This window comes from Teleopsis dalmanni, chromosome 1 (genome assembly GCF_002237135.1).
Source record: "Teleopsis dalmanni isolate 2A chromosome 1, ASM223713v2, whole genome shotgun sequence".
Taxonomy (NCBI): Eukaryota; Metazoa; Arthropoda; class Insecta; order Diptera; family Diopsidae; genus Teleopsis; species Teleopsis dalmanni.
Window position 1 is genome coordinate 55,163,562 of NC_051846.1, and position 21,983 is coordinate 55,185,544.

The 21,983-nt window shown below is 28.0% G+C and overlaps 5 protein-coding genes across 5 annotated transcripts in view; 2 read left to right on the top strand and 3 right to left on the bottom strand.

Annotated features, from left to right (window-relative positions):
* The first annotated feature begins 1,378 nt into the window (after positions 1 to 1,378).
* Positions 1,379 to 2,262, top strand: LOC119668517 (2-aminoethanethiol dioxygenase). Its single transcript, XM_038078054.1, has one exon. The coding sequence runs from the start codon at positions 1,496 to 1,498 to the stop codon at positions 2,210 to 2,212; it is 717 nt and encodes a 238-aa protein (XP_037933982.1). The 5' UTR covers positions 1,379 to 1,495; the 3' UTR covers positions 2,213 to 2,262.
* Positions 2,263 to 2,777: 515 nt separating this feature from the next.
* LOC119670765 (lariat debranching enzyme) lies at positions 2,778 to 4,966 on the bottom strand. Its single transcript, XM_038081167.1, has 2 exons — positions 4,569 to 4,966; positions 2,778 to 4,506 (listed from the first exon to the last, which is right to left on the bottom strand). Exons 1-2 carry the CDS (start codon positions 4,763 to 4,765, stop codon positions 2,862 to 2,864), a joined length of 1,842 nt encoding a protein of 613 aa, XP_037937095.1. The 5' UTR covers positions 4,766 to 4,966; the 3' UTR covers positions 2,778 to 2,861.
* Positions 4,967 to 6,909: 1,943 nt separating this feature from the next.
* Positions 6,910 to 7,551, bottom strand: LOC119669927 (39S ribosomal protein L36, mitochondrial). Its single transcript, XM_038079980.1, has 2 exons — positions 7,489 to 7,551; positions 6,910 to 7,429 (listed from the first exon to the last, which is right to left on the bottom strand). The coding sequence occupies exon 2, from the start codon at positions 7,427 to 7,429 to the stop codon at positions 7,025 to 7,027; it is 405 nt and encodes a 134-aa protein (XP_037935908.1). The 5' UTR covers positions 7,489 to 7,551; the 3' UTR covers positions 6,910 to 7,024.
* A 489-nt stretch (positions 7,552 to 8,040) lies between these two features.
* On the bottom strand, positions 8,041 to 10,469 carry LOC119668954 (SUMO-activating enzyme subunit 2). Its single transcript, XM_038078650.1, has 4 exons — positions 10,198 to 10,469; positions 9,982 to 10,136; positions 9,628 to 9,915; positions 8,041 to 9,568 (listed from the first exon to the last, which is right to left on the bottom strand). The coding sequence occupies exons 1-4, from the start codon at positions 10,339 to 10,341 to the stop codon at positions 8,104 to 8,106; spliced, it is 2,052 nt and encodes a 683-aa protein (XP_037934578.1). The 5' UTR covers positions 10,342 to 10,469; the 3' UTR covers positions 8,041 to 8,103.
* A 1,892-nt stretch (positions 10,470 to 12,361) lies between these two features.
* The window catches only part of LOC119681600 (myb-like protein I), an 18,784-nt gene continuing 9,162 nt past the window's right edge, over positions 12,362 to 21,983 (top strand). Inside the window, exon 1 of the mRNA XM_038094846.1 lies at positions 12,362 to 12,476. Within this exon, the coding sequence (XP_037950774.1) occupies positions 12,362 to 12,476 (115 nt within the window). The remainder of the gene's footprint in view (positions 12,477 to 21,983) is intronic.

Here is a 21,983-nt window from a genome sequence, read left to right on the forward strand (position 1 = left end):
AAATTATTCACCAAAAACACCAATTTTATTCACTCCTCTTCAAAATATTCCTCTTTAAAATATATAAATATCTTCAAGTGTCATATCTAATATATTAGTTGCGAAAGATCATTCAAAAGATTCAACGTTTGGTGGCGATGGCATTATTCCAGTCGATAAAGTTATTGTTCGGTCACTCCGTATGTTTTATGAAGTATATGGCATCTCAAAATTAAAACTTTCTACTGCTGATGCTGTATCATATGTAACATTTGAGTCCACGAAGATGATTCTTTAATGAAAATCATTTCTTTGCTTTATGAATTATGAAAACTGATTCCTTACTATTGGTGAGGAAGTGATTGGCGAATCCGGTTCGTTTCTACGGGAATTTAAGTGTAAAATATTTCTCTCCTCCTGCTTTATTTTATTGATGTCCGCTCAATATCATTAGTTATAGTTCATCGAAGCTTTCTTCTAATTTCAATTGTTTAATTTTTGTACCCAAAAGTTGGAAAATAGGCATTTACGGGAGTAGACGGTGTGTTTGTCAGCGATGCTAACATCTTTATTGATTTTTCTGTCACTGCTGTTAGTTTCTTTATGTTATTATGTTGTTACGTTTGTGTTATGTTTTGAACTTATCACTTTTCTCATTATTTCTCACAATCATCTGTAAAATAGTACACATAATTATATGAGCGATTCATGAAATAATACTTTATTATATATACCATCAATACCTACCTGCCATACCTACCTCATTAACACTTGTTTTTATTTTTTTAGCTCCCGAACTGTTTCTATATAAGCGAATTTTTTTATGACTTCTCAAATTGTCCGAATGCTAAGATTTGTATAATATACTGCTGTATTTTCTAGTTTGCTGAATATTAATGTTTTATTTCTCATCACATTTTTGCTTCCTCAATTATTTAATTCAAAAGTTATTCTTAAATGGCTATAACAGATTTATTTACTTTAAAATACACAAAAATTCGTTATAAAATTCCTACTTCTGCTGTTAAATGTTTAGATATTAAGAATGAAATGGCCAAATGAATCTAAAACTAAAAATATCAAAATATAACAAAAGAAACATATGTGCAAGTATTGATTTCAACAGCATTAGACCCTATATAAAATTTCAACATATTAAATGCAGTGAACTGTGCGAAATTTGTTATAAAAACTAATTTACAATAATTTATAATAAATCATTAATTTTACTCAAATGTAGAATGAGCCTATCACCATATAACGTAGTGTAATAAAATGTTGCCACTCTGTGGCAAATTTTAAAAAAGTCCTTTTGTTACAAAATGATCTGGTCACCTAAATTATATTGCTTCAAAACGCTATTGTGAACGGCTTCTAATAAAACATTTTGAATAGTCAATACAACATCTGATAAATTTTCCATTTTTTTGCAAAGATAGCTTTCAGCACAATCGCCGGTCTTCAATGATCGATGGATAGTGATTGATATAAGTGATATCATTAAAAACTTTTTACAATGTCTTCATTATTTGTTAATATTATGAAGCATACATTGCTGACATTTAAAAATTTGGATAAAACGAACCAAAATACTTTTAACAGTAATTTCGCTATACTTAAGCAACTTGCGGAGCAATTAACATATCGTGATCTCAATTTAAATCATCAGGAGCTATTTAGTGATTCTGCATTTCGACCTGGACATGCACCATGCAAGTTTATACATATTTTTGAGAACGATGTTATGTCTATGAGTGTTTTTGTAATGCGTCCTGGTTATACAATGCCATTGCACGATCATCCGATGATGTATGGTTTATTGCGAGGAATTCATGGAAAGCTGTCCGTTAAAAGTTATACGCAACATATACCAACTGATGTACCATTTGTATACGATCATTCCGGACGAGATGTATATGCTGTGGCAGAGGAGCCAACCATAGTATCACCAAATACTTCTTGTGCAATATTGACACCCTATGAAAGAAACTTTCATGAAATTACAGCTGTAGGTGGTATTGCTGCTTTCTTTGATATACTTAGTCCACCATACGATGCTGATATACCAAACTATGGTACGCGAAGGTGCCAATTCTATCACGCTAAACAACAAACTGTTTCAGACTTGTCACTAATACGTTTAGAAAGAATTGCAGAACCCTTAAGCTATTACTGTGATACTGTTGAAGTAGATGAGGCTGTAGCTAAAAGTACCAATTACTGTACACAATGACTACATTTATATTTAAGTATTTTATGTTTAATCCATTTTAAGTGTTCTATTAATAATAATAATAATAATAATTTATTGCATAAATTATTTATTTAGAAAAAGTTAATGAAATAAATTATTTTCAATTAAATTGCATTCTTGTTAGAATATTGTATTAAATTTATTTTCAGATTTAAGGTTTTTTCATACGTTTGTAATTATAATTGTTTTATAGTTTCAAATTTCGATTTTAATTTAAACAAAAAATAATTGTTGTTGCACTTTTAGATGTTGAAGGATTCTTCATACGAGTATAAGAGACATAAGTCAAGAAATTAAATTCAATTCTATTCATAGATACTACCTACATAATTTCCATAGGTAACATAATGGTCTATAGGTCTACAAATAAGTATTAATGATATCGCCAATTTGAGTGCATCTAAATCAAGATTAGATCAAAAATAATACAAATTCTGCGAATCTATAAAAAATGAAGAATGTATTTTGAAAAGAATAAAATTATCTCTGATATGTGATTTAAAAAAAAAAAAAAAATGGTTAGTCATACAAAAGTTATTTTAACTTTTTTTTTTATTAAAATATAAAGTTGATAATATTTATACACAACACATACAACAGCGTACGTTATATTGCATAACACTATTTATTAACTTTCCTCTTCACTATCTGCTTTGTATAAATTCATGTTCCGTCTTTTAAACTTCTTTACAGGTAAAACGCCTAAATCGTTTTGTTTCGTTTTGTGATATCCAACTTCACTGTGGGTTGTTTTTTCCAAACTAATATCCTCTGATAATGTTTTTATTTCATCTTCATTGTCTGCTTGTTTTAAATTTAGAATATCAGTCTTCATTATTTTCGCTGATGAATTATCTAAATTATTTCCTTTTATATCTTCATTAATCCTCTCATCAGCAGTATCTCTTTCCAGATTAACTTCTTCCAAATTTGTTAACTTATGCACAGTATCTGTTTTATTTGATAATTCTGTTTTATCTGCAGTTTCTGAATTGTGTGTACTTTGTTGGACATCTTCCATTTGACTGTCATCATCAGAATTTAGGTCCAAATTTAACTCATCCGGATTAAGTGATTTATTAAGGTCAATAATATTTAAATTATTTGTTTTTGGCATTGGTAGATTTAAACTCAAACTGCTTTTACGTTTTAGTGGACTCATCTGCGACATACTTGAATCCGCACAACTAGAAGAATTTAAACTGTGACCATCGATTAAAAGACTAGATTCATTAAGTTGTATATCACTGCTCGTATCATATGCACTTGAGTAACTTAGTTCATGTCCACTTAACATCATCGCTAAACTTAATGGATCGTCTATACCCAATAAATCACAGAATTGTGTAGTTTGCGGATTAATAAATGATTTTGGTTGTATTACAGGCATTTCACTAACATTCATTGGATCGTACGGTTCCACAGTACGAACAAAATTTTTTGGAATACGTAAATCACAGTGTAATTTTTCACGAATATGCTGTAATTCTTCTTCATTAGGTGTAAACATGTGTTTTTCTTCAGCGGCACTGCCACGACCTGGTAAATAATAGTATTGACTTTTTATATTTATTAAGTGATTTGTCAAGTAAAGTATTGTAAGCCATTCCAAATCATATTCAAAAGATATTTCTCCATCTGTGTGTTCAGATTCTATATCTAGCACTTGCAAAAAACGTCTCTTAGGTAAACATTTATCTAAAGCCAAAAACTTTGTTATACGTTCTTCTTCCATATTGTCCATATCATCCTGTTCGCGATGATCTACAAGAGCAGCAAATTTGCAATGCAAATGCGCAGAAAACCAATAATTTGGTTGCAGCTTTTTTAATAGTTCTTCACAAGGCTTGCTTCCTAATCTGTCGTTTTCCATATCTTCTCTTAAGAATGGTTTAAAACGTAAAAGTTGAGCTTTATTACCATAATTGTAAATTCCTTGAGGCCAATCATGTGAAATAAATATATCCATATCATTACTTAGTTGATTTAAACGAAACACTTCTAGTTGGCGTACATGATAAACACTTTTTTTTGTTGATTCAGAGTAAGGACAATACTCAAATCTGCCACGTAAATAATCGTGACTTTTATAAATTCCTGAAATACCGCCTATACGTATGCCATTTAAACGTACAACACCAGCATATCCTAAGTAATAAATATTTGGTGCCACCCAACCTCCGTAGGGCAGCTCTTGTAAATGATTTGACGCCTCATGATTTCCACCAATAAATATTGTTAATATTGGCGCAACACGTTCTCCACTGTAATACCTATTTAAAGAAACAGTTGTTTTATAATAAACATCACGTTTTATAACTTTAGTAAATTTTACTTATAAAATGTACACATATCCTTATATTTATCAGGAACAGCCATTGTTTGCATATCCTCCAAATTACGAGTTGCCTGAAAATCTCCACAACATAGCAGTACATCAATTTTTATGTTTTCTGCTTTTTCTATATCAAGTATTGTTTCATATATTTTCTCCAACTCGCCATGAGCACATCCTTCAACCGCGATTTTCATTTTATTAGTTTATAAGAATTAAACCGCGCTAATATTGTTTGCAAATTAACAACTTTTGTTTACAAAATTCTTGTTGTGAATGACAACCACTCCAGACTGTCAAAAATTAAATACCTATCGAATAAGCGACGTTGCCATTTTTCAGATCATATTAAAAACATTTATTAGTTATATGGACAATAAATAACTGGGGCGAACGCGAGCTCTCAATTTTTGTGATGTTTCAATTTTTTATAAATACGTATAACAAATTCAAATGAAGTAGGTATGTATGAGAGATTGTCAAATTGAATAATACGCCCCTTCTTCTCTTCTACAATTTATCAGACAAACGCTACGCTTATGTACAATGCTAGTGTACTTAAACCTATAAATAATCCTTTTCAAATAATTGTTAAACACATATACGAATTTATATATATAAATATATACATATATAATAAATTTTCCGTATATACGTTTTACAATTATTTGAAAATGTACAATTTTTAGGTCCAAATACACAAGTTTTGTACATAACCGGAGCGTTTTTCTGATAAATATATATATATATATATATAACCTTGTAATATATATAAAATATATATATAAAACTACATAATACTAAAATTTTAACATTAAGGTTATTCTGACTAAACCTGATAATCCATACGTAATTAATTTTGTTGTTGTTTTTTGGTAACTCGTGGTGTAAGAGGCGAGTTAACAACGACAGATGGTTAATTTTACCATTAATTTTTAATTAGTATTCATTAAGTAAAAAGAATTTATATACCTTATGTTTTCTATTGAAATACTTTTTTAAAAATTTATGAGAACAAAAGCAGGTAGCTAGATATTGTAAATATATAATTTTATATTTCTCTATAATTATATAGGTTTTATTTATATACATATTTTTATTTTATAATATTTAGTCATATCGACAGTTTTATGTTATTGAGAAAATAGCAGGTAACAAATTACGGTATTCTATATTGATGTAATTAAAAAAGGTACAGATCAAGCTCTCACGAATGAAGAACTCTAAACAAACAAATAAAACTTATATCCCTTAACACAGGGTTCTTTTTTATACATTGTGACAAATTCATTTGAAAACTTTAGTTAAAATTTAATTCTTAGATTAAATTCCCTTGAAGTAAAATCGGTCTTTTTGTTGATTTTCATCATAATTGTAATAAATTTTCTATTCTGCATTATATTTGTTTAATGTATGACTTAAAATGTATATATATTATATATAAAATACATTTATATTTCCTGGAATTGAATTATATAATTTAATAGGCCATAAATTAAATTGAAAAATAAATTTGTTTAAAATTCTCGATACTGAGATATATGTATGTTGTAATATATTACAAAAACTGTTTATTTCAATTTGACGGCAAGAACTGCTATTTTTTCTTTTGATGTAAAAAACTTTTAGATTGGTTTTGAAAATATGGATATACGACTTCAAAATTGATATCTTCTTAACGGACCTAGAAGTTATTAGGGGCTAATATCTTAATAAAAGCTCAATTTTTTTTTTACTAGCAACATGTCAAATTACTATAAAAATAATATGTATAAATTGATCTTGTAGAAAATCCTTGTGGGGGTAGTGTTATAGTACACAAATTCATAGTAAGATGATATTTGAGGTATTCGCGTTAGGTGTCAGAAATTACTTAACTAGATATTGAACTATTATACTTCTAGCATGTTTCCATGTGTAAAAGCCTTGTTATACTTTGTATAGAAAACTGCGACATGCGATGTTGCAGCTTTCTACAACAATATTGCTGGTTTACGTTTGGATCAGCATAAACAATTCTCTTCATAAAATGAAAATACACATATTAGGTCTGTTCCACGAGCTTCTTGTAATAAAACTCAAGTAAATTTTACATGAAAACTTACTGGTTGAACGCACTTGTTTATACACAGTGTTACTCAAAGTTACTACGAGTAGCTCATGGAACAGACCTATGATTTGTAAATTTTATTGTTGACATCAATACAACATTCGAATGAAAGTTGTTTGAATGAATGTTAAAATAAATTTAAATAAAAATACAAACGACCTATTCTATCGATCTATTTGTAAGGCACATAACGTATGAATACAGACCAAAGCAATAAACTCCATCAACATGTATAGTTGTTTCTAGTTTTATGTATTAGCGCTCTTAAACGTTATAACAATTTGTAAAGTACTAACAATATAGTTTGATTTTTCTTGAAACATAATTATACAAATTTAATTGAGTTTTAATAGGGCCTTATTTTAGATTGAGTAGCGTGCGTCAGTAACCATGTATTATGCGGTTTCGGTTTCATGGACATTTGTTTATGGCGGGGATGAGTTGGACAGATAACATATAAACGCTGCTGCCGAGTCACAATATAGCAGTCTTTACAACGTCGCCTTACACGTCCTTTCACTTTGAATCCTGCGACTTGATTAAAAAGTGTATTGAATGGCACAAGTAAGCGCTGAACTTTATCCACTATTGTTTGATTGCAGGGCATTGGTATTGTACCGATAACACCACTTCCAGTACAATTTAAATTAGCTTGCGTCATAACGTGGGAGTTTCGTAACAATATTGAACGGCCAACAAAATTCATGCCATTTTTGAGAATATTTATACAGCATTTTGAAGTAAAAGACATCTATGGAATAAAATAATATTTTAATTTAAAATTTAATAAATAAAATTCATTCAGCTAACCTTTCTAAACCCCACTGGCAGACATTGACTTTTTCATTTGACAAAAACATATGTCTATTAGAGTTACCATCTCTTTTGAAATGATAACCAAACATACAAATGTTTAATAATTTCAATTCATATAACCTCTTGATTACAAATCCATTTATATAAAAATAATTTCGATTATTTATTTAATTATTCGCTTATTATTATTTTATTATGTTATTATTATTATTTAATTAATTATTATTATTTAATTTAATTATTATTATTATTATTATGTTATTTAAATATTTGTTAAGCAATTAAAACGTTACTTCAAAAAAGCATCATTTAAAAATTTGTTCCAAAACACTCTATTTATTGTACTTAATTCTTCTTATTATCGTATTATTGATAAAAAAAAAAAGGTTTAAAACGTTTAAAACAAAACAAAAGTAAAATTTAAGAACTGGTTTTATATTAATTTTCTTATTCCCAAGTTCAATCTTCCATTTTGAAGAAGTTTAGTAAAATATTTAATAAAACAAGTTTTAAAATGTTAAAAGCTAAAAAATAAAACTCAAAATGTAAATTCTTCATTAGACACATTTATTTCAAAAATATTTATTTTGCTTATAAATATTCGAGAGTTTAATCGATATCAATAACTTCACTTTCTTGTTCAACAACCCGTGTACGTTTGGATTTTGTAGGTCCCATATCTTGCTCATTATCATCATCATCAACATCATGTATTTCTGTTATTTCATCAACTCCATTCTCAGCATGATTTTGTTTACGCTTGGTTGTTTTTGGAGTATTAGTGTTTAATACTTTTTCGGGACTTTGTACAGTTAACTGACCAGTTGCTTCAGTTACGACGGCAGCGTCATCTTCGTCATCTTCAATCACACATAGGTCGTCATCATCTTCGACAATTTCAATCAAACGAATTTTTTTGGAAGTAGAAGGACCGTCTTCTATATCACTATTATGCAAATTATTAGTACTACCGTTTTTATGGTCAGTCTTCTCCGGTTCTGCTTCTTTAGGCTTCAATTGTTCTTCATCAGCAATTACTTCAAATAAAACATCATTACGTTCAGCATCGAAATGAACAATAATTACTCTTAATATATAATTTTGGAAAAAATCATCACATTTCAAAAGTACACCATCAACAATATCCATTTCATTTAAAAACTTTTCATCATTACATTCGGTTTCACCTTCTTCTGATGAAAGCACTACCACACCTTTGACATCAATTGTTACATCAGGATTAATCATATTAAGATTTTTTATTAATACATCATCGCGTAATTCCTTCATGCGCATACGCTTTGTATCAACTTTTAAATATATTGCGGGATCTACAGCACAAACATAACATTTGGGATTTGGTGCAACTAGTGATTTATCGGGTATAATCATTTGTTGTCGTGCATTTTGTCGCAACCGTGTATAGACCGACTGACATTTCTGAAAATCTCCCTGTAATATTTTAAAAGCTTTTAGAACAACTACGCCGGCGGTAATGGCATTTGTAGTAGCAATTGCAGGAATAATATTACCAGCCATAGATTTTATTTCGAATCGAGATTTTCTTGGTATTTCGAATATATATGCTCGTATGTTTGCACAAGCCGCAACAAAATCCATTGCTGGTTGGTCATCCTTATCCCAACTAAGTGACCCAGCTTCACCTAATTTTGAAAAGGAAACCTTAAGATTCTCAAGACAATCTTCAAATACTCTTGCACAAGTAGCTAACGACCAAAGTTTGTGATATTCTTGCAAATCTGCTACACTACAATCAAGAGTTTGTAATAGTACATTGCTCCAACTAATAGGTTTAGGTGGTTTTCGACTTTGCCACAAATTGGACATGCTTAATAAATAATTTATATCATCATTGAAAAATTTATCAAAAAGAACGGCAGCATCAAAATTTGATTCTTTTGCCCATTGACGAGTACTTAAACGTGTGACGTTGCCTTTTTCGGGTATATTTTCTTTTTCTTTTTCAACGGATTCTGAGTCTTTCACTTGAGCTTCCGGATCTTCCACATCAGGTGATATGTCTTCTTCATCGACTGTTTCGCCAAATAATTGACTGAAAATATAAATTATTAACATTTCTATTGTTTTAATAGAAATGTTGTATACACTTACTTAAAAAGATGTTTAGCCCAAACAATACAATGTATTGGTTCTGATGGAGTATTGCGAATAGTACAACCAGGAAAAGTTTTTTCCGCAGCTTTTGGCACACATTCGTAACATTCTGTTAAACCTTTTTTTATCATTTCAACTTGACCATTATAACCAGCAGTACCACTTTCAATTAACGGCACTTCAGCATTTAGACACATACGATTAACATGGTTACGTGCCGCACGATTATCCAAAGCGTTTAGTACAACATCAAACTTCTTAAAGAAATTTACACCATATTGGCTTCTGTACAAAATTAAAAATAACGGCATTTATGATTTTACATTACGTTCAACACAAAAGAATACATACGCGGTGATGCTATCATGGTATGCGATTATTTTCGCATCGGGATTAAATTTAAGTGCACTGTCACATGCTACTTGTGCTTTAGATTTTCCAACATGTTCCTTATGAAATAAAAATTGGCGGTTCAGATTACTTACATCGATAGTATCTAAATCTATCTGGGAATAAAAAAAATATGATCTATAAATCAATTATATACAAATTATATGGTTTAGTTACAATTTCAATATGAGGAAATCCGGACAAAACAAGGTTTTTAAGAACTTCGCAACCTATCCCACCGGCACCGACGACCAAAATTTTGGACTGGAGTATTTTTTCTTGTAGGTTCGTAGCAAAAACACCTGGCAAACTTGCAGCCATATTATCGTTCTATTTAAAAAAAGTAATTGGAAATCTTTATAAGGAATATTTTATTCAAACGAAATCTCTAAAATTTTTTTTGCAATATACACAATTAACGTGACTGAAAATTATTATAAAGCGGCGTCTTACTAATGACAGTTCGTAATTTCAATGAGTTGCCAATACTAACTATTTTTTATACAGTACTTATTTTATTGTATTTTCTACTTAACAACTACAAATATATATTATAGGTATTTATATATATTTCACGCTCTAATAATATTACTTGCTGTTTATATGGCTAAACATTACATTTAACAACATAACATTTATATGGCTAAATTATCATTTAGAATGTTTTTATACCTACTAAATCAAACGTTCTTTTTATCCCAATGCTTTGATCTTTACATATGTTAAAATATTGGATAATAACATTTATCCTTAAGCTAAGCTTTTCATTAAGAAAAGCTTCATTTTAAATGTATAATTTATTTTGAACTAACAGTTTGCACTTATTAACTCTATTAAATAATAAGCGTTATTTAAGTTGTGTTATATTAGGCTAATAGTTCGTCAATTACGTCAAAATTTTGTTAAAAATAAAAATTAAACAAAAACAAGTTTAGTTATTCCACACTAATGTTTATTTAGTTTCATATTTCGAGTTTAATCTAAAGTAGTTTTCAAGAAACTAAATTGTATTTCAAAAAACCAAATAGTCCAAAAATAACATATTAATAATTTAGGTCATAAGATAATGAAATATTTAAATAATATGTTTTCGTAATAAAATATTAAATATTATATAAAATTATATAAAAATGCGATTGTATTAATTAACTTTTAATGAATTTGCTTATAAAAATTGTAATTTCTTTTTTATAAAGGTTTGATAGTTTTCATTTATAAAATATTGTTTAAAAGTATTAATAATAATATAAATTCGAATACAAAATCCTAAAAATAAGTATAGAATTTTTAATCATACTTTTAAACCAAATTTGCTATTTTGTAAAATGTTTAACCATGTAAATCTGAATGCATCTATTCGATTTAATAAACTTGTAATGATAAATAAAAGCTAAATTTGATACAGATAGTAGAAAATAAAACCGGAAAAATGCAGAAAAATTCAATAGTTATAGCAGAATATACTCAAAACAAAAATACAAGTTCAATTTGATTAAGAAATACTTTGCAGTTACTTAATATTTGTATCAGCTGATATAAAACTTCCCCTACGCTTGCGACGAAAACCAAAATTTAATTGGTTCCTACGTTTCCCCATTTTTTCATTCAACACGAACAGTTGAATGCATTGTTTTTCAAAAATAAAAGGGTTAAGCTGATTTTTTATAGCCCAACTAATTCAGTCTTAAATAAAATATACATTTTTTTATAAAATATCATCAGAAACTTACAGTTTATATTATAATAAAATATATATGTAATATAAAAATATTATATATTATATTAAATATATATATTCCGAAAGAAAAGTTCTTTGAAAATTTTTACATAAATTTGTGCACAGCATTTTGTGTATTACACACTTTTTATTTTGCTTTATACTTATTTTATAAAGAGCACGGAATTTAGGTAGTTGGCAATTCGTGAAGGTTAAATCAATATAAAAGAAAATTAAAAAAAATTGTTTTGCTAAAAATGTTGAAAAGGCGCATGTATATAAGAAAATTAGTGTAAAATCCACAGCCGAGAAAAACAAATGTGATTTCGCTCCAAGGATAAATTTGTTTTGGCTATTAGCAAATAAAAACAAAATAATACAGCACCTATATAGCTACTTTAAGTTCTGGAGGCGGCGCAGAAGAAAGTATACATATGTAGAAAAATTTACTTCATTAAAATTTAGTATCTATAAAATATGCAAGATATGCACACGAAAAAAATATATTAAAATATAAAGTGAATAAATTAATATAATTAATTATTGAGCGAAGCCAAAAAAGTGTACAAAAATTAATTTAATTCAATTTAAAAACGAATTTACGAATAAATATACAACAATAAAATGGCAGAGCTAAGGAGAAGGAACGTCGATGAAACTGGAGCAGATGAATCCGATACCATAAATGCAAGCAGTGAGAAAAGGAATTCCTTAACTGCGGATTCATCGGATCACGTAAGTAACAGATACAGATACCAATAAAATAGTTTAGACAACAATAGAATATAGTGGAAAAATATGCGAAAATAATACATTTTAGAATTCTAATTTTTCATTTGCACAAATGTAATTAAAATATGTGCACACAATTTCAATCAGAATGAAATGGTCGAAAGTCCAGCAAACCAAAAGCTCATTCTCTGCACGGAGGAAACAAAAATAAATAGCTTAAATCCAATTAGTCGTTATTATTCAATAATTGCACGTTAACGTAATAACATTTCCCCTAATGACTCGATGTTGAAAATTTAGTGAAATATCTTCGGTTCTCTATATGTGATTTATTAGTAGTTATAGTAGTTATGGTACTTGTTCAGGTTATAATAAATATTTAAGGTTTTTCTGTAACACGCCACTTTATTGTCTCATTATTATGCGTTTTGATAACACTCAACACGTTTTTAAGTTTTTGTTATTTTAATTGCTAAACAAAAGGCAGTGTTTGTTTCTCGCACGATAAGATTATGAGATAATTCGAAATAAATCAAATCAAAAGGACTTAATGTTTAAATGTTTCATATAAGCACAAAAAAATTTTTTTAAAATAATTTTATATAAATGTACTTTTTTTAGATTAAATTATTCTTGATAAGAAGATAATACTATCTGGCATTGTTAATTAAATTACTTCAAATGAAAAGATCGGATATAATTTATTCTTCTATCTTTTTTATTTCATTAGATTTGATTTTCTTATGGAATATTGAGATTCAGTTTTGTAAGCTCTTTAATACCATCTACACTGTAGACTGAATAATCTATTATAAAGCTAAAGCTCACTTCGAGCTGTAAAACTATTTGATGATGATAATATAGGTCACAGTGAAAAATATATTTCACATCGTAATTTCCAAAATAAAAACGCGCAAAACTTGGAGACATATATTGCCCATTGTTATGCCTTCAAAAATGTTGCCGAGAGAGGCTAACTTTTGTTATCCTTATTAAACCATTTGGTTTTCCGGATGAAGTTGAGGAGATCCAATAAGTTTGATTTCGTTATCTCTTTCAAGCCAAATGCGATCCTCAAGATATTGAAGTCTCTGGAGTCCTGACAGAGACACAGGAAGTGGTTAATAGATTTAACTCCTCTTCATCTTGGCAAGTCCTAACGCTACGCCATAAATAGCACACATTTTTTTTTTAAACATATACAGTAGTAAGTCTCTTTATAGTAGTAAAACTGTATTATACCAAAAGTTTTCACAACATTCCACCCATATTAGCTTAATAATATTATGAACCACAAATCTTAATAAAGTATTTACCAACAAACTTCTAAACTAATAGCTAAGTAGTTGTATATGCCAATAGCTCTCTTAGTTATTTAAGAGTACAGAAAAAACGTCGTTTTTTATATATATAAGTTAGTAAATCAAAAAAATTATGTTTGTGCTTCATGAATTCATTCCATTTTATTCTAAAAGATTCATATACAAAATTATCAATTGTATAGTCTGAATAACTCGAAGAGAAGGATATACAGTCAAACCTCTCTGTAACGAAATTGTTGGTACCTGCAAAAAACTTCGTTGTACAGAAGTCTTCGTTAGAGAGAGGTTCAACAATATTTTTTTTTTGATTTTGTTTTGACTGGGAATTATGTACGTATTAATTTTAAAAATATATTTCATTCATGTTTATTCATATAAACATAAGTTATAACGTATTAGTTGAGTGTTTCACTTGCATTTGAATAAATTCATTATGAAGAGGTTTTTTTATATGAAAAAATGGTTTGCGTACCTGAAAAAACTTTGTCAGAGAGAAGAAGAGAGGAAGCACTATAGAGAGGTTCGAATATATATACTAATTAAAATAATTCCTGTGTCTTCAATAAAACTTCGTTATAGGAAGGAATTCGGTACAAGGAGGTTCGTTATAGAAAGATTTAACTGTATATTTCAATTTTTTTTCTAAATATATATATTTTTGTATGGGCTAATTGGACAATACTAAATAATACACAACTTTTTAAATCAGTTTTTCAAAATATATATTATTGTTTTCGATATTTCGACGATATAAGATGACTATAATTCATCTTCAGGCTAACAAATTCAATACATTTGTGAATAAATAATTTTACTATATAATAACAATGAAACGACAAATACATATACGTATACGATTATTTACGATTTATTGAAAGTAATTTTATAGACGACCACAGTTTATTATATCCGTCTTATAGTTAAGCCTTATATATTGGTCAAATTATTTTTAACAATTATTTAAACAGTTTTGTATTATTTACCATTGACTAATTAGCCCTTACAAATATATATAACTAAATAAAATTTGGTCATTAAAACAATAAATTTGTTTTAAATAAAAACTAGCTATGTTAAAATCAGATTTATAATAATCGCTTATGTTGTTTAAACTACACTTTTCGGGTAGATATATACTGCACAGTTATAGATTATGTATATTGTATAGCTTAAATAATATTTCTATACAATGCAAAAGTAATCGTAAACCTCATTAATACCTGATATATGTACTTGATATCTCTACCTACCTATATGACCATCATAAACTCTGCAGTTATTACACACTCAATGTGAACCATTTATATGCACTTGTATAAAACTTAGGTCTGTTGCGATTACTTTACTTAAAAATAATCTTTAATTAATTCTTTAAAATTATTGAAATAATAGAATATACGAGGGTTGATTAGAAATTAATGGAATTTTTTAATTTGTTGTTATTTTATATTTAACTAGCGATCCTAAACATCCACTTAGGTCTGTTAACATATTGTGTTATTGTATAAAAACTGAAAGGTACAAAAACCACTCTGAAAGTTTATCAAAGTCTTAAATGCTCTTGAGGAAGGAGAAGGGGCTTGATGTGACCAAGATCCTTAAAAAATAAGCCTCTAGTATAGCCAATCGCCGCCACGCAAAAATTGCTAGAAGAGTGAAGTTTCCATTATACCCATATTATATATCTTTTAATTTACATTCCAAAGCTTTAAGAACGTTTCATGTTGTTTATATAAAATATGTCTAACTTATTATTATAAAATAATAATCTAATAATTAAAATAATTTTTTTTGTAATAAATAATATTTGAATTATTAATTTTGAACAAAATTAGAGTTGTTTATTTATATATATATTTCGATTTACTTTGTAGACTGTCTTCAGTATTATTAAAACTTAAATTGAATAAATGTCTGAAGTGATCAAAAGTCAATTATTTTTTTTAAACCTTAGTTAAACAATTAATTTGGTGCCAGTAACCAATAAATTTGTTTAAATCCCCTTCGTTTCTCTTATAATTTAATTTTTTTCCACTTATTAGAAACATTCTATGTTTGTATTTATTGTGCTTCCTATACTTAGGACCTGAAAATTAGGTGTACATTAAGACCGAAAAGTTTTCGGAAATTCTCATTTAAAATTCGCGCGCTGTATATTTTCCGATATTTTAAGTTTATGTAGTTTGGCAGCACTGTCCTTAATTACTATGCCAAAAATGAGCGCGATCTGTCAGACAGTTCGTTTACGGCAGCTGTTGAAACCAGTTCACCTCAGTAGGGCGTTGCGAAAAAAACAATGGAAAAAAATATTGAACAAAGAGTTTGCATCAAATTTTGTGTTTCGAACGAAATTTCGTGTGCAGAATCGTTGCGAATGCTACAAAAGGCTTATGGGGAATCAGTTTTATCGAAAACTCAAGTTTATGAGTGGTACAAAGCCTTCCAGGACGGTCGTACGACCGTCGAAGACATTTCGCAACGCACTACTGAGGTGAACTGGTTTCAACAGCTGCCGTAAACGAACTGTCTGACAGATCGAGCTCATTTTTGGCATAGTAATTAAGGACAGTGCTGCCAAACTACATAAACTTAAAATATCGAAAAATATACAGCGCGCGAATTTTAAATGAGAATTCCGAAAACTTTTCAGTCTAATGTATACCCCAAAATTAGGTATGCCATCCATTTCTTCGAACTACTCTTGTAATACCAAACATTGAAATCAATAGAGTGCTGATTGACCAAAGCAATCCTTCGAGATAGGTTGGCTACTTTACATAAAGGTGTAAGATCCCGGCGTCCGAACTGCCTCCAGTCTCATATGGCAATGGTATTTCCGCAAGAACCAGATCTGTGAAACATAGCCCATTGAAATTTTAACTGTATTTTAATATATAAATAATTTTTTATATTAATTTACTTCTTTTCAAATTGTGACTGAGAGTTCCCAAAAAAAAGTTAACTAGACGAGTAACGCAAGTAAGAGGGGAGCAATATATTCAAAATAGATTTGTTGTATTTGTGAGAAATAAATACTAAAAGATATTTTTAAGAAACAATTATGTGAGTGGAAGAGAAAGAAATATAGTTATGTAGTATTCGTAATATTGTAATCAGTGATTCAATTTGAAAATTTGTAATTTTAAAAACTTATAGTTCGACCTGTTTGTAGATTGTTAAAAACCCTAAAAGTAATTATAAAAGATTTTTAAGCATTCTAAAAAATTATTTTATTATAAATCATGTTTTGTGTAATGTAACAAGAACAAGTTTAGTGTGACGGGGTTTAAGCCAGTTGGTTTTGAAATCTATTTTATTTTATTAAATCAATACCAGGATTATTTACCAGTGCTATTATAATCGAAATTGCTTTTGAGGGCTTCAACTTAGTAAAAACAATTTAAGTATTATTACTGGCATTCTGATAATCACATTACAAAACTGTTGAATATTATTAAATTTCAAATGAAAGCACAAGATAATTCTATACATTGCATCTGTATTATTTTGCAAAAATGAATGACCAAAGTGCATATTAATATGTATTGTTATTTTACAATTATATGACTTCTCTATATTAATTTGTCGATCATTAGACAATATATACATATAGGTTACAAAATATAGCTTATCTTTTAAAAATGTGTAAATGTATCTTTATTGATGTAGAATTGTAAATCTTAACACTTTGAACACTATGGATAAAGTATGTATGTTCATTATAGATGACAAATAACAATTTTGTAATTCTGAAACAGAATACATTAGATTATTGTTTATTACTTGTTAGGGAACATGTTAGGAAGTATGGGGAGATGTATGATTAATTTTATTGACGCAAAAATATTCCTGAATCATATCTTTGCAATTTACACTTGCTATTAAAAGAGTATATTAGATTTAGCACTAATAAACTCCTTATAATTAAGAATTCGTTTAGTCATATTAATATATCTGTTTTTGTTTATAGACTGAGTAATATCTCTGCTTTATAGTTAAACAAATAACATTTACAAAAGGTATTTTTTATAAAATATATGTACAAATATATTGATTAATCGATATAGGCATATCTAATTATATAAAATTGTAGATACTAACATGATTATGTTTTAAAAGTAAGATTATAATTACTAAAAGCTAGAATACACAGTAGTCAGAATAGATCTATTGCAAAGCAATGATTTTTTTTTTGTTCTACTGGTGAAGCACTGCTTGTAGGCTGCCGCCAACAGCTAGAACCTCGACAGAAAAATCAGTATTATTATACTGATACTTTGATACCAAGTATATTTCTTTTGATATCAAGTAAATAACAAAGGAATTGTATGAGTAGAAACGTACCTGGTGTCCAAGGAAAAGCATTGCGTATTTGCTTAAATCGAAACATCTCATTTTATATATTGGACTTTATTTGTTATTATTACTAAAGAAGTTTAATTTTAGATTGATAATTGTATACACAAGTAATTATTAATTCTAAAAATTCTAATTTAGATCAGTTTAGGCAATCTGTAGTGCGTCTTCAAAGAAAAGTATGGATAGCAATTTCAAAAAAGATCCTTATTTTTTACATACTTTATTTGCACCGAATTTGATTAATACCGAAACTAAACACAATAAATGTTAACTTAATTTATGGGTTATATAAAATTGTTCCTTGAAGCTTCATATATATGTATATTAGTTCAAAAATATTATATATAATATAGCATTTTTATAGAGTATCGCCTTTTAACTAATAAGCTTTGAAATTAAATGCTTAACCGCTTTTTTATAAGTAGAGAAGTTCTCTGACAATTAGCTTAAAAAAAAGACACAAGAACAGGTGTGATAAATAAATTATGAGATTAATAAATAAATACATACATGTAGTTAGTTTAAAGACAATTAAAAAAAAACAATTCTAAAAACAATAAAAAATCTGATATGCATACAAATGCTAATATATAAGCAATTTTCTAAGCAATAATAATAAAATAATTGTATATTTTTTTTTAACTATCATACCTATTTTTATAGAGAAATCATCAGTATACAGTAGTAATTAATATGGATTAAATTCCAACCAAAAAATTATACCTATGCAGAATAAAAACTGCTGGAGTCCACTACTCCACATTTAAAAAGCAGTTCAGTAATTGCTAAATTAGCCTAATATTTTATTTATTTATTTGTTAAATAACATTAAAATTAATTTTAAAGTTAACTAAGAATAAGGAACTGGACTGCTAGGTCTTTCGTCCTAAAAATTAGCCAAATACTTAAATTGAGATCGGGCATACACTTTGAAAGGCTCCCACCGAAATTTGTCAACAGGCGTTGGTATACACCCCGCAAGGTAGCAGAGGAAGAGATCGTCCCAAAGCAACTTGGAGAAGGACAATGTTAAATGAAATAAATGTCATTTTGAAGCCCTTAATGAGGAAGAATAAGCAACATTACTGATATAAAGGACGTAGCGTTGTGGCTCAAAAGGTAGAACCGTCTTATAGACGGTATATGCCTAGTATAAGAGGCTGATCGAAATCATTAACGTCGAGCAAGGTTTATAATTATTATTATTAGAATAGTTAACATAAATGAGATTTTTAGTTCAGAAGATTGAAAATAAGTTAAAAATTGTTCACAAACATCAAACCATGAAAAACCTTTTTAACATAAAGTAGGGCTTAGAATTGCGAAGTTGGAAGAACTGTAATAAATTTTTAAAAAGATTATAATATACTCTGCATTACAAATTACAAAACTTACACCAAATATATGTCTAAATTTCATTATTTTTTCTTAATCACTCTTTTATTATGAATTAGACTCAATCATTTTTTAAATACAGTCAAACCTCTCTATAACAAAGTCGTTGGTGCCTGCAAAAAACTTCGTTCTAGAGAGGTCTTCGTTAGAGAAAGGTTAAACAAGTTTTGTTTGTTATGTACGTATTTATTTTAAAAATATATTTAATTCATGATTTTTTAAATAAAAATATATATTTTTTTATATAAATATTAAAAACGTTAACCATATATTGGGTTGTATTAAGATAAAAATTATTTTTATTAACTACTTTAATTTAAAGTTTAATTTAATAAGTTAATTTATTATTTTAAATTTTTATAATTATTTATTTTATTTAAGTCGAAAAAAGTCTGTTGCTTTTACTTTTTTGGATATTTCAACTTTTTTCTTGTCAAGAAACACTTCCAATAAGTTAGTAGTTAGACTCAACAATTTCTAAACCGCTCTTAAAATTCTTTATCGCTCGTATTAAAAGCGAGATTCATTTAAAATTTTTACTTTCAGTAAATGCACACGATGGTCTTTCCTTCCCTTAATCCCTCTTAACCATTTCACTCAGGAGCCAAAAATGTGCCCTTTCCTATTAAAAAGAAGGTTCTTATAAGTTAAAACGTGTTAGTTGAAAGGTTTTTTGTATGCAAAAATTTGTTTGCGAGCCTGAAAAAACTTTGTTATAGAGAGGACTTCGCTATAGAGAGGTTCGCTATAGAGAGGTTCAAATATGTCTAGAAATTTAAAAAATTGCTGTGTCTTCAACAAAACTTCTTTATAGAGAGGAATTCGTTATAGGACGGTTCGGTTTAGAGAGGTTTAACTGTATTTTCCTAATCGAGATATTAAGTCTTTGTTGGTTATTCAGATGAATATTTATTATAAGCGTATGTAATAGCTAAATATTATATGATTCATTTATTAAAGAAATAAAAAATACATAAAACTACAATGTTATATACATAACTATGTAGAAGCAATATAGTTGATTTTATTTTATATTGTTTAGATAACATATGTACATATGTTTTGTTTAATGAATTAGTTTTGGATATTCCATTAACAACCCATCAAGTGGTTAGATTTGCCTTTGGATTGTTTTAGAAAAAAATGAAAGCAAACTTATGTTTTCAAACTCATATCGTGACTATTGTAAAATTCTATTAAATTAAGTTACGTGTAGATAAGTTCATAAAGCATATCGGGTTAACATGTTTATATAATGTTGTTATTATATGAAAGCAAGCTTAGTATAGTTTATTAATAACTTATATATGTATAATCACTAAATTTTTAATATTTCTTCCATATATCATTCCAAGCGGAAAATGTTTTTTGCATCTTACATGCAAATGTATTAGATGTTTTTAGATGTTTGTATTATATTATCAACATTGAAAATATTATTTTTTAAAACTTTCAGGAAATATAAAAAAATAGAAATTATTTGGACGTAAAAGATATGGTGGTAAAATTTGTTCCAAAAATCATTTTGTTTTGCTTATCCAATAGTTTTTAGTAAAAAATAACATCACTGTAATGTCGCCACCACTTTAGTCTCTAGAGATCTCAATCAGTAATTTTTTCCCATTTCATAAAAAACACATACAAATAGTTAATAATATTTAACAATAAATGAGAAAGTGTAGGGCGAGCTCAAGACCAAACCTAAAAAGGTGTTCCAACACACAGTGTTATTCACTACTACTTTGAAGAGGATAGAAAATTGTATAAATACTATTAAAAAAATTGAAAATTCTCATTACTTGTTCACATCTCGTATAATTGTATTTGATTTAAATACTAATTTACACTAATAAGTATTAAGTTTTTGCAGTTTTATTGTTTAATTTTAGTTATTTTAGTAACTTTTATTCCATTTTCTTATTCTTCTACATTCTGCTTCTACAAAAAACAGTTTCTCTTTTAACTTGTTTATATTTAATGTCTAATACAGCTTAGCACTATTTTTATATATCCACCTAAACAATAGAAAGTCAAATCTTAAAAAACGGTGAAAAGCTAAAAAGACATTATATTACAGATTTATATATTATAATGATTTCTAGTAGCGATATAAGATTGTACATGTAACAGAATTAGGTTCAACTTATTCAATTAGAGCCTAAATTGTTAAGGATATCTGTCAGAGAAGTGCTTTAAAGAACTGCAATCCTGTTAAAAAGTAGGTTGGTGCTCACTGTATGACTCGATTTACTATTAATAGCTGTTTAATTAATGATTCGTTGTTTTTAAGTCATCATATTCTAAATTTAGTTTAGATGACTTTATATTAAGCTTTGGCATGCATTTTGTTATATAGAATCAAAAAGGAGATTCATTTTCATTATTGACAATAAGCATGGATATAATATGTATTATAAAGTATTTTAGTTTCGGAACTG

Coding starts and splice junctions, on each gene's coding strand:
- LOC119668517 (XM_038078054.1), top strand. CDS start 1,496: ATGTCTTCATTATTTGTTAATATTATGAAGCATACATTGCTGACATTT.
- LOC119670765 (XM_038081167.1), bottom strand. CDS start 4,765: ATGAAAATCGCGGTTGAAGGATGTGCTCATGGCGAGTTGGAGAAAATA. Junction 4,507..4,568: donor GATATGTGTACATTTTATAA/GTAAAATTTACT, acceptor TTCTTTAAATAG/GTATTACAGTGGAGAACGTG.
- LOC119669927 (XM_038079980.1), bottom strand. CDS start 7,429: ATGTCTTTTACTTCAAAATGCTGTATAAATATTCTCAAAAATGGCATG.
- LOC119668954 (XM_038078650.1), bottom strand. CDS start 10,341: ATGGCTGCAAGTTTGCCAGGTGTTTTTGCTACGAACCTACAAGAAAAA. Junction 10,137..10,197: donor GATTTCCTCATATTGAAATT/GTAACTAAACCA, acceptor TTTTATTCCCAG/ATAGATTTAGATACTATCGA. Junction 9,569..9,627: donor TGGGCTAAACATCTTTTTAA/GTAAGTGTATAC, acceptor TTATATTTTCAG/TCAATTATTTGGCGAAACAG.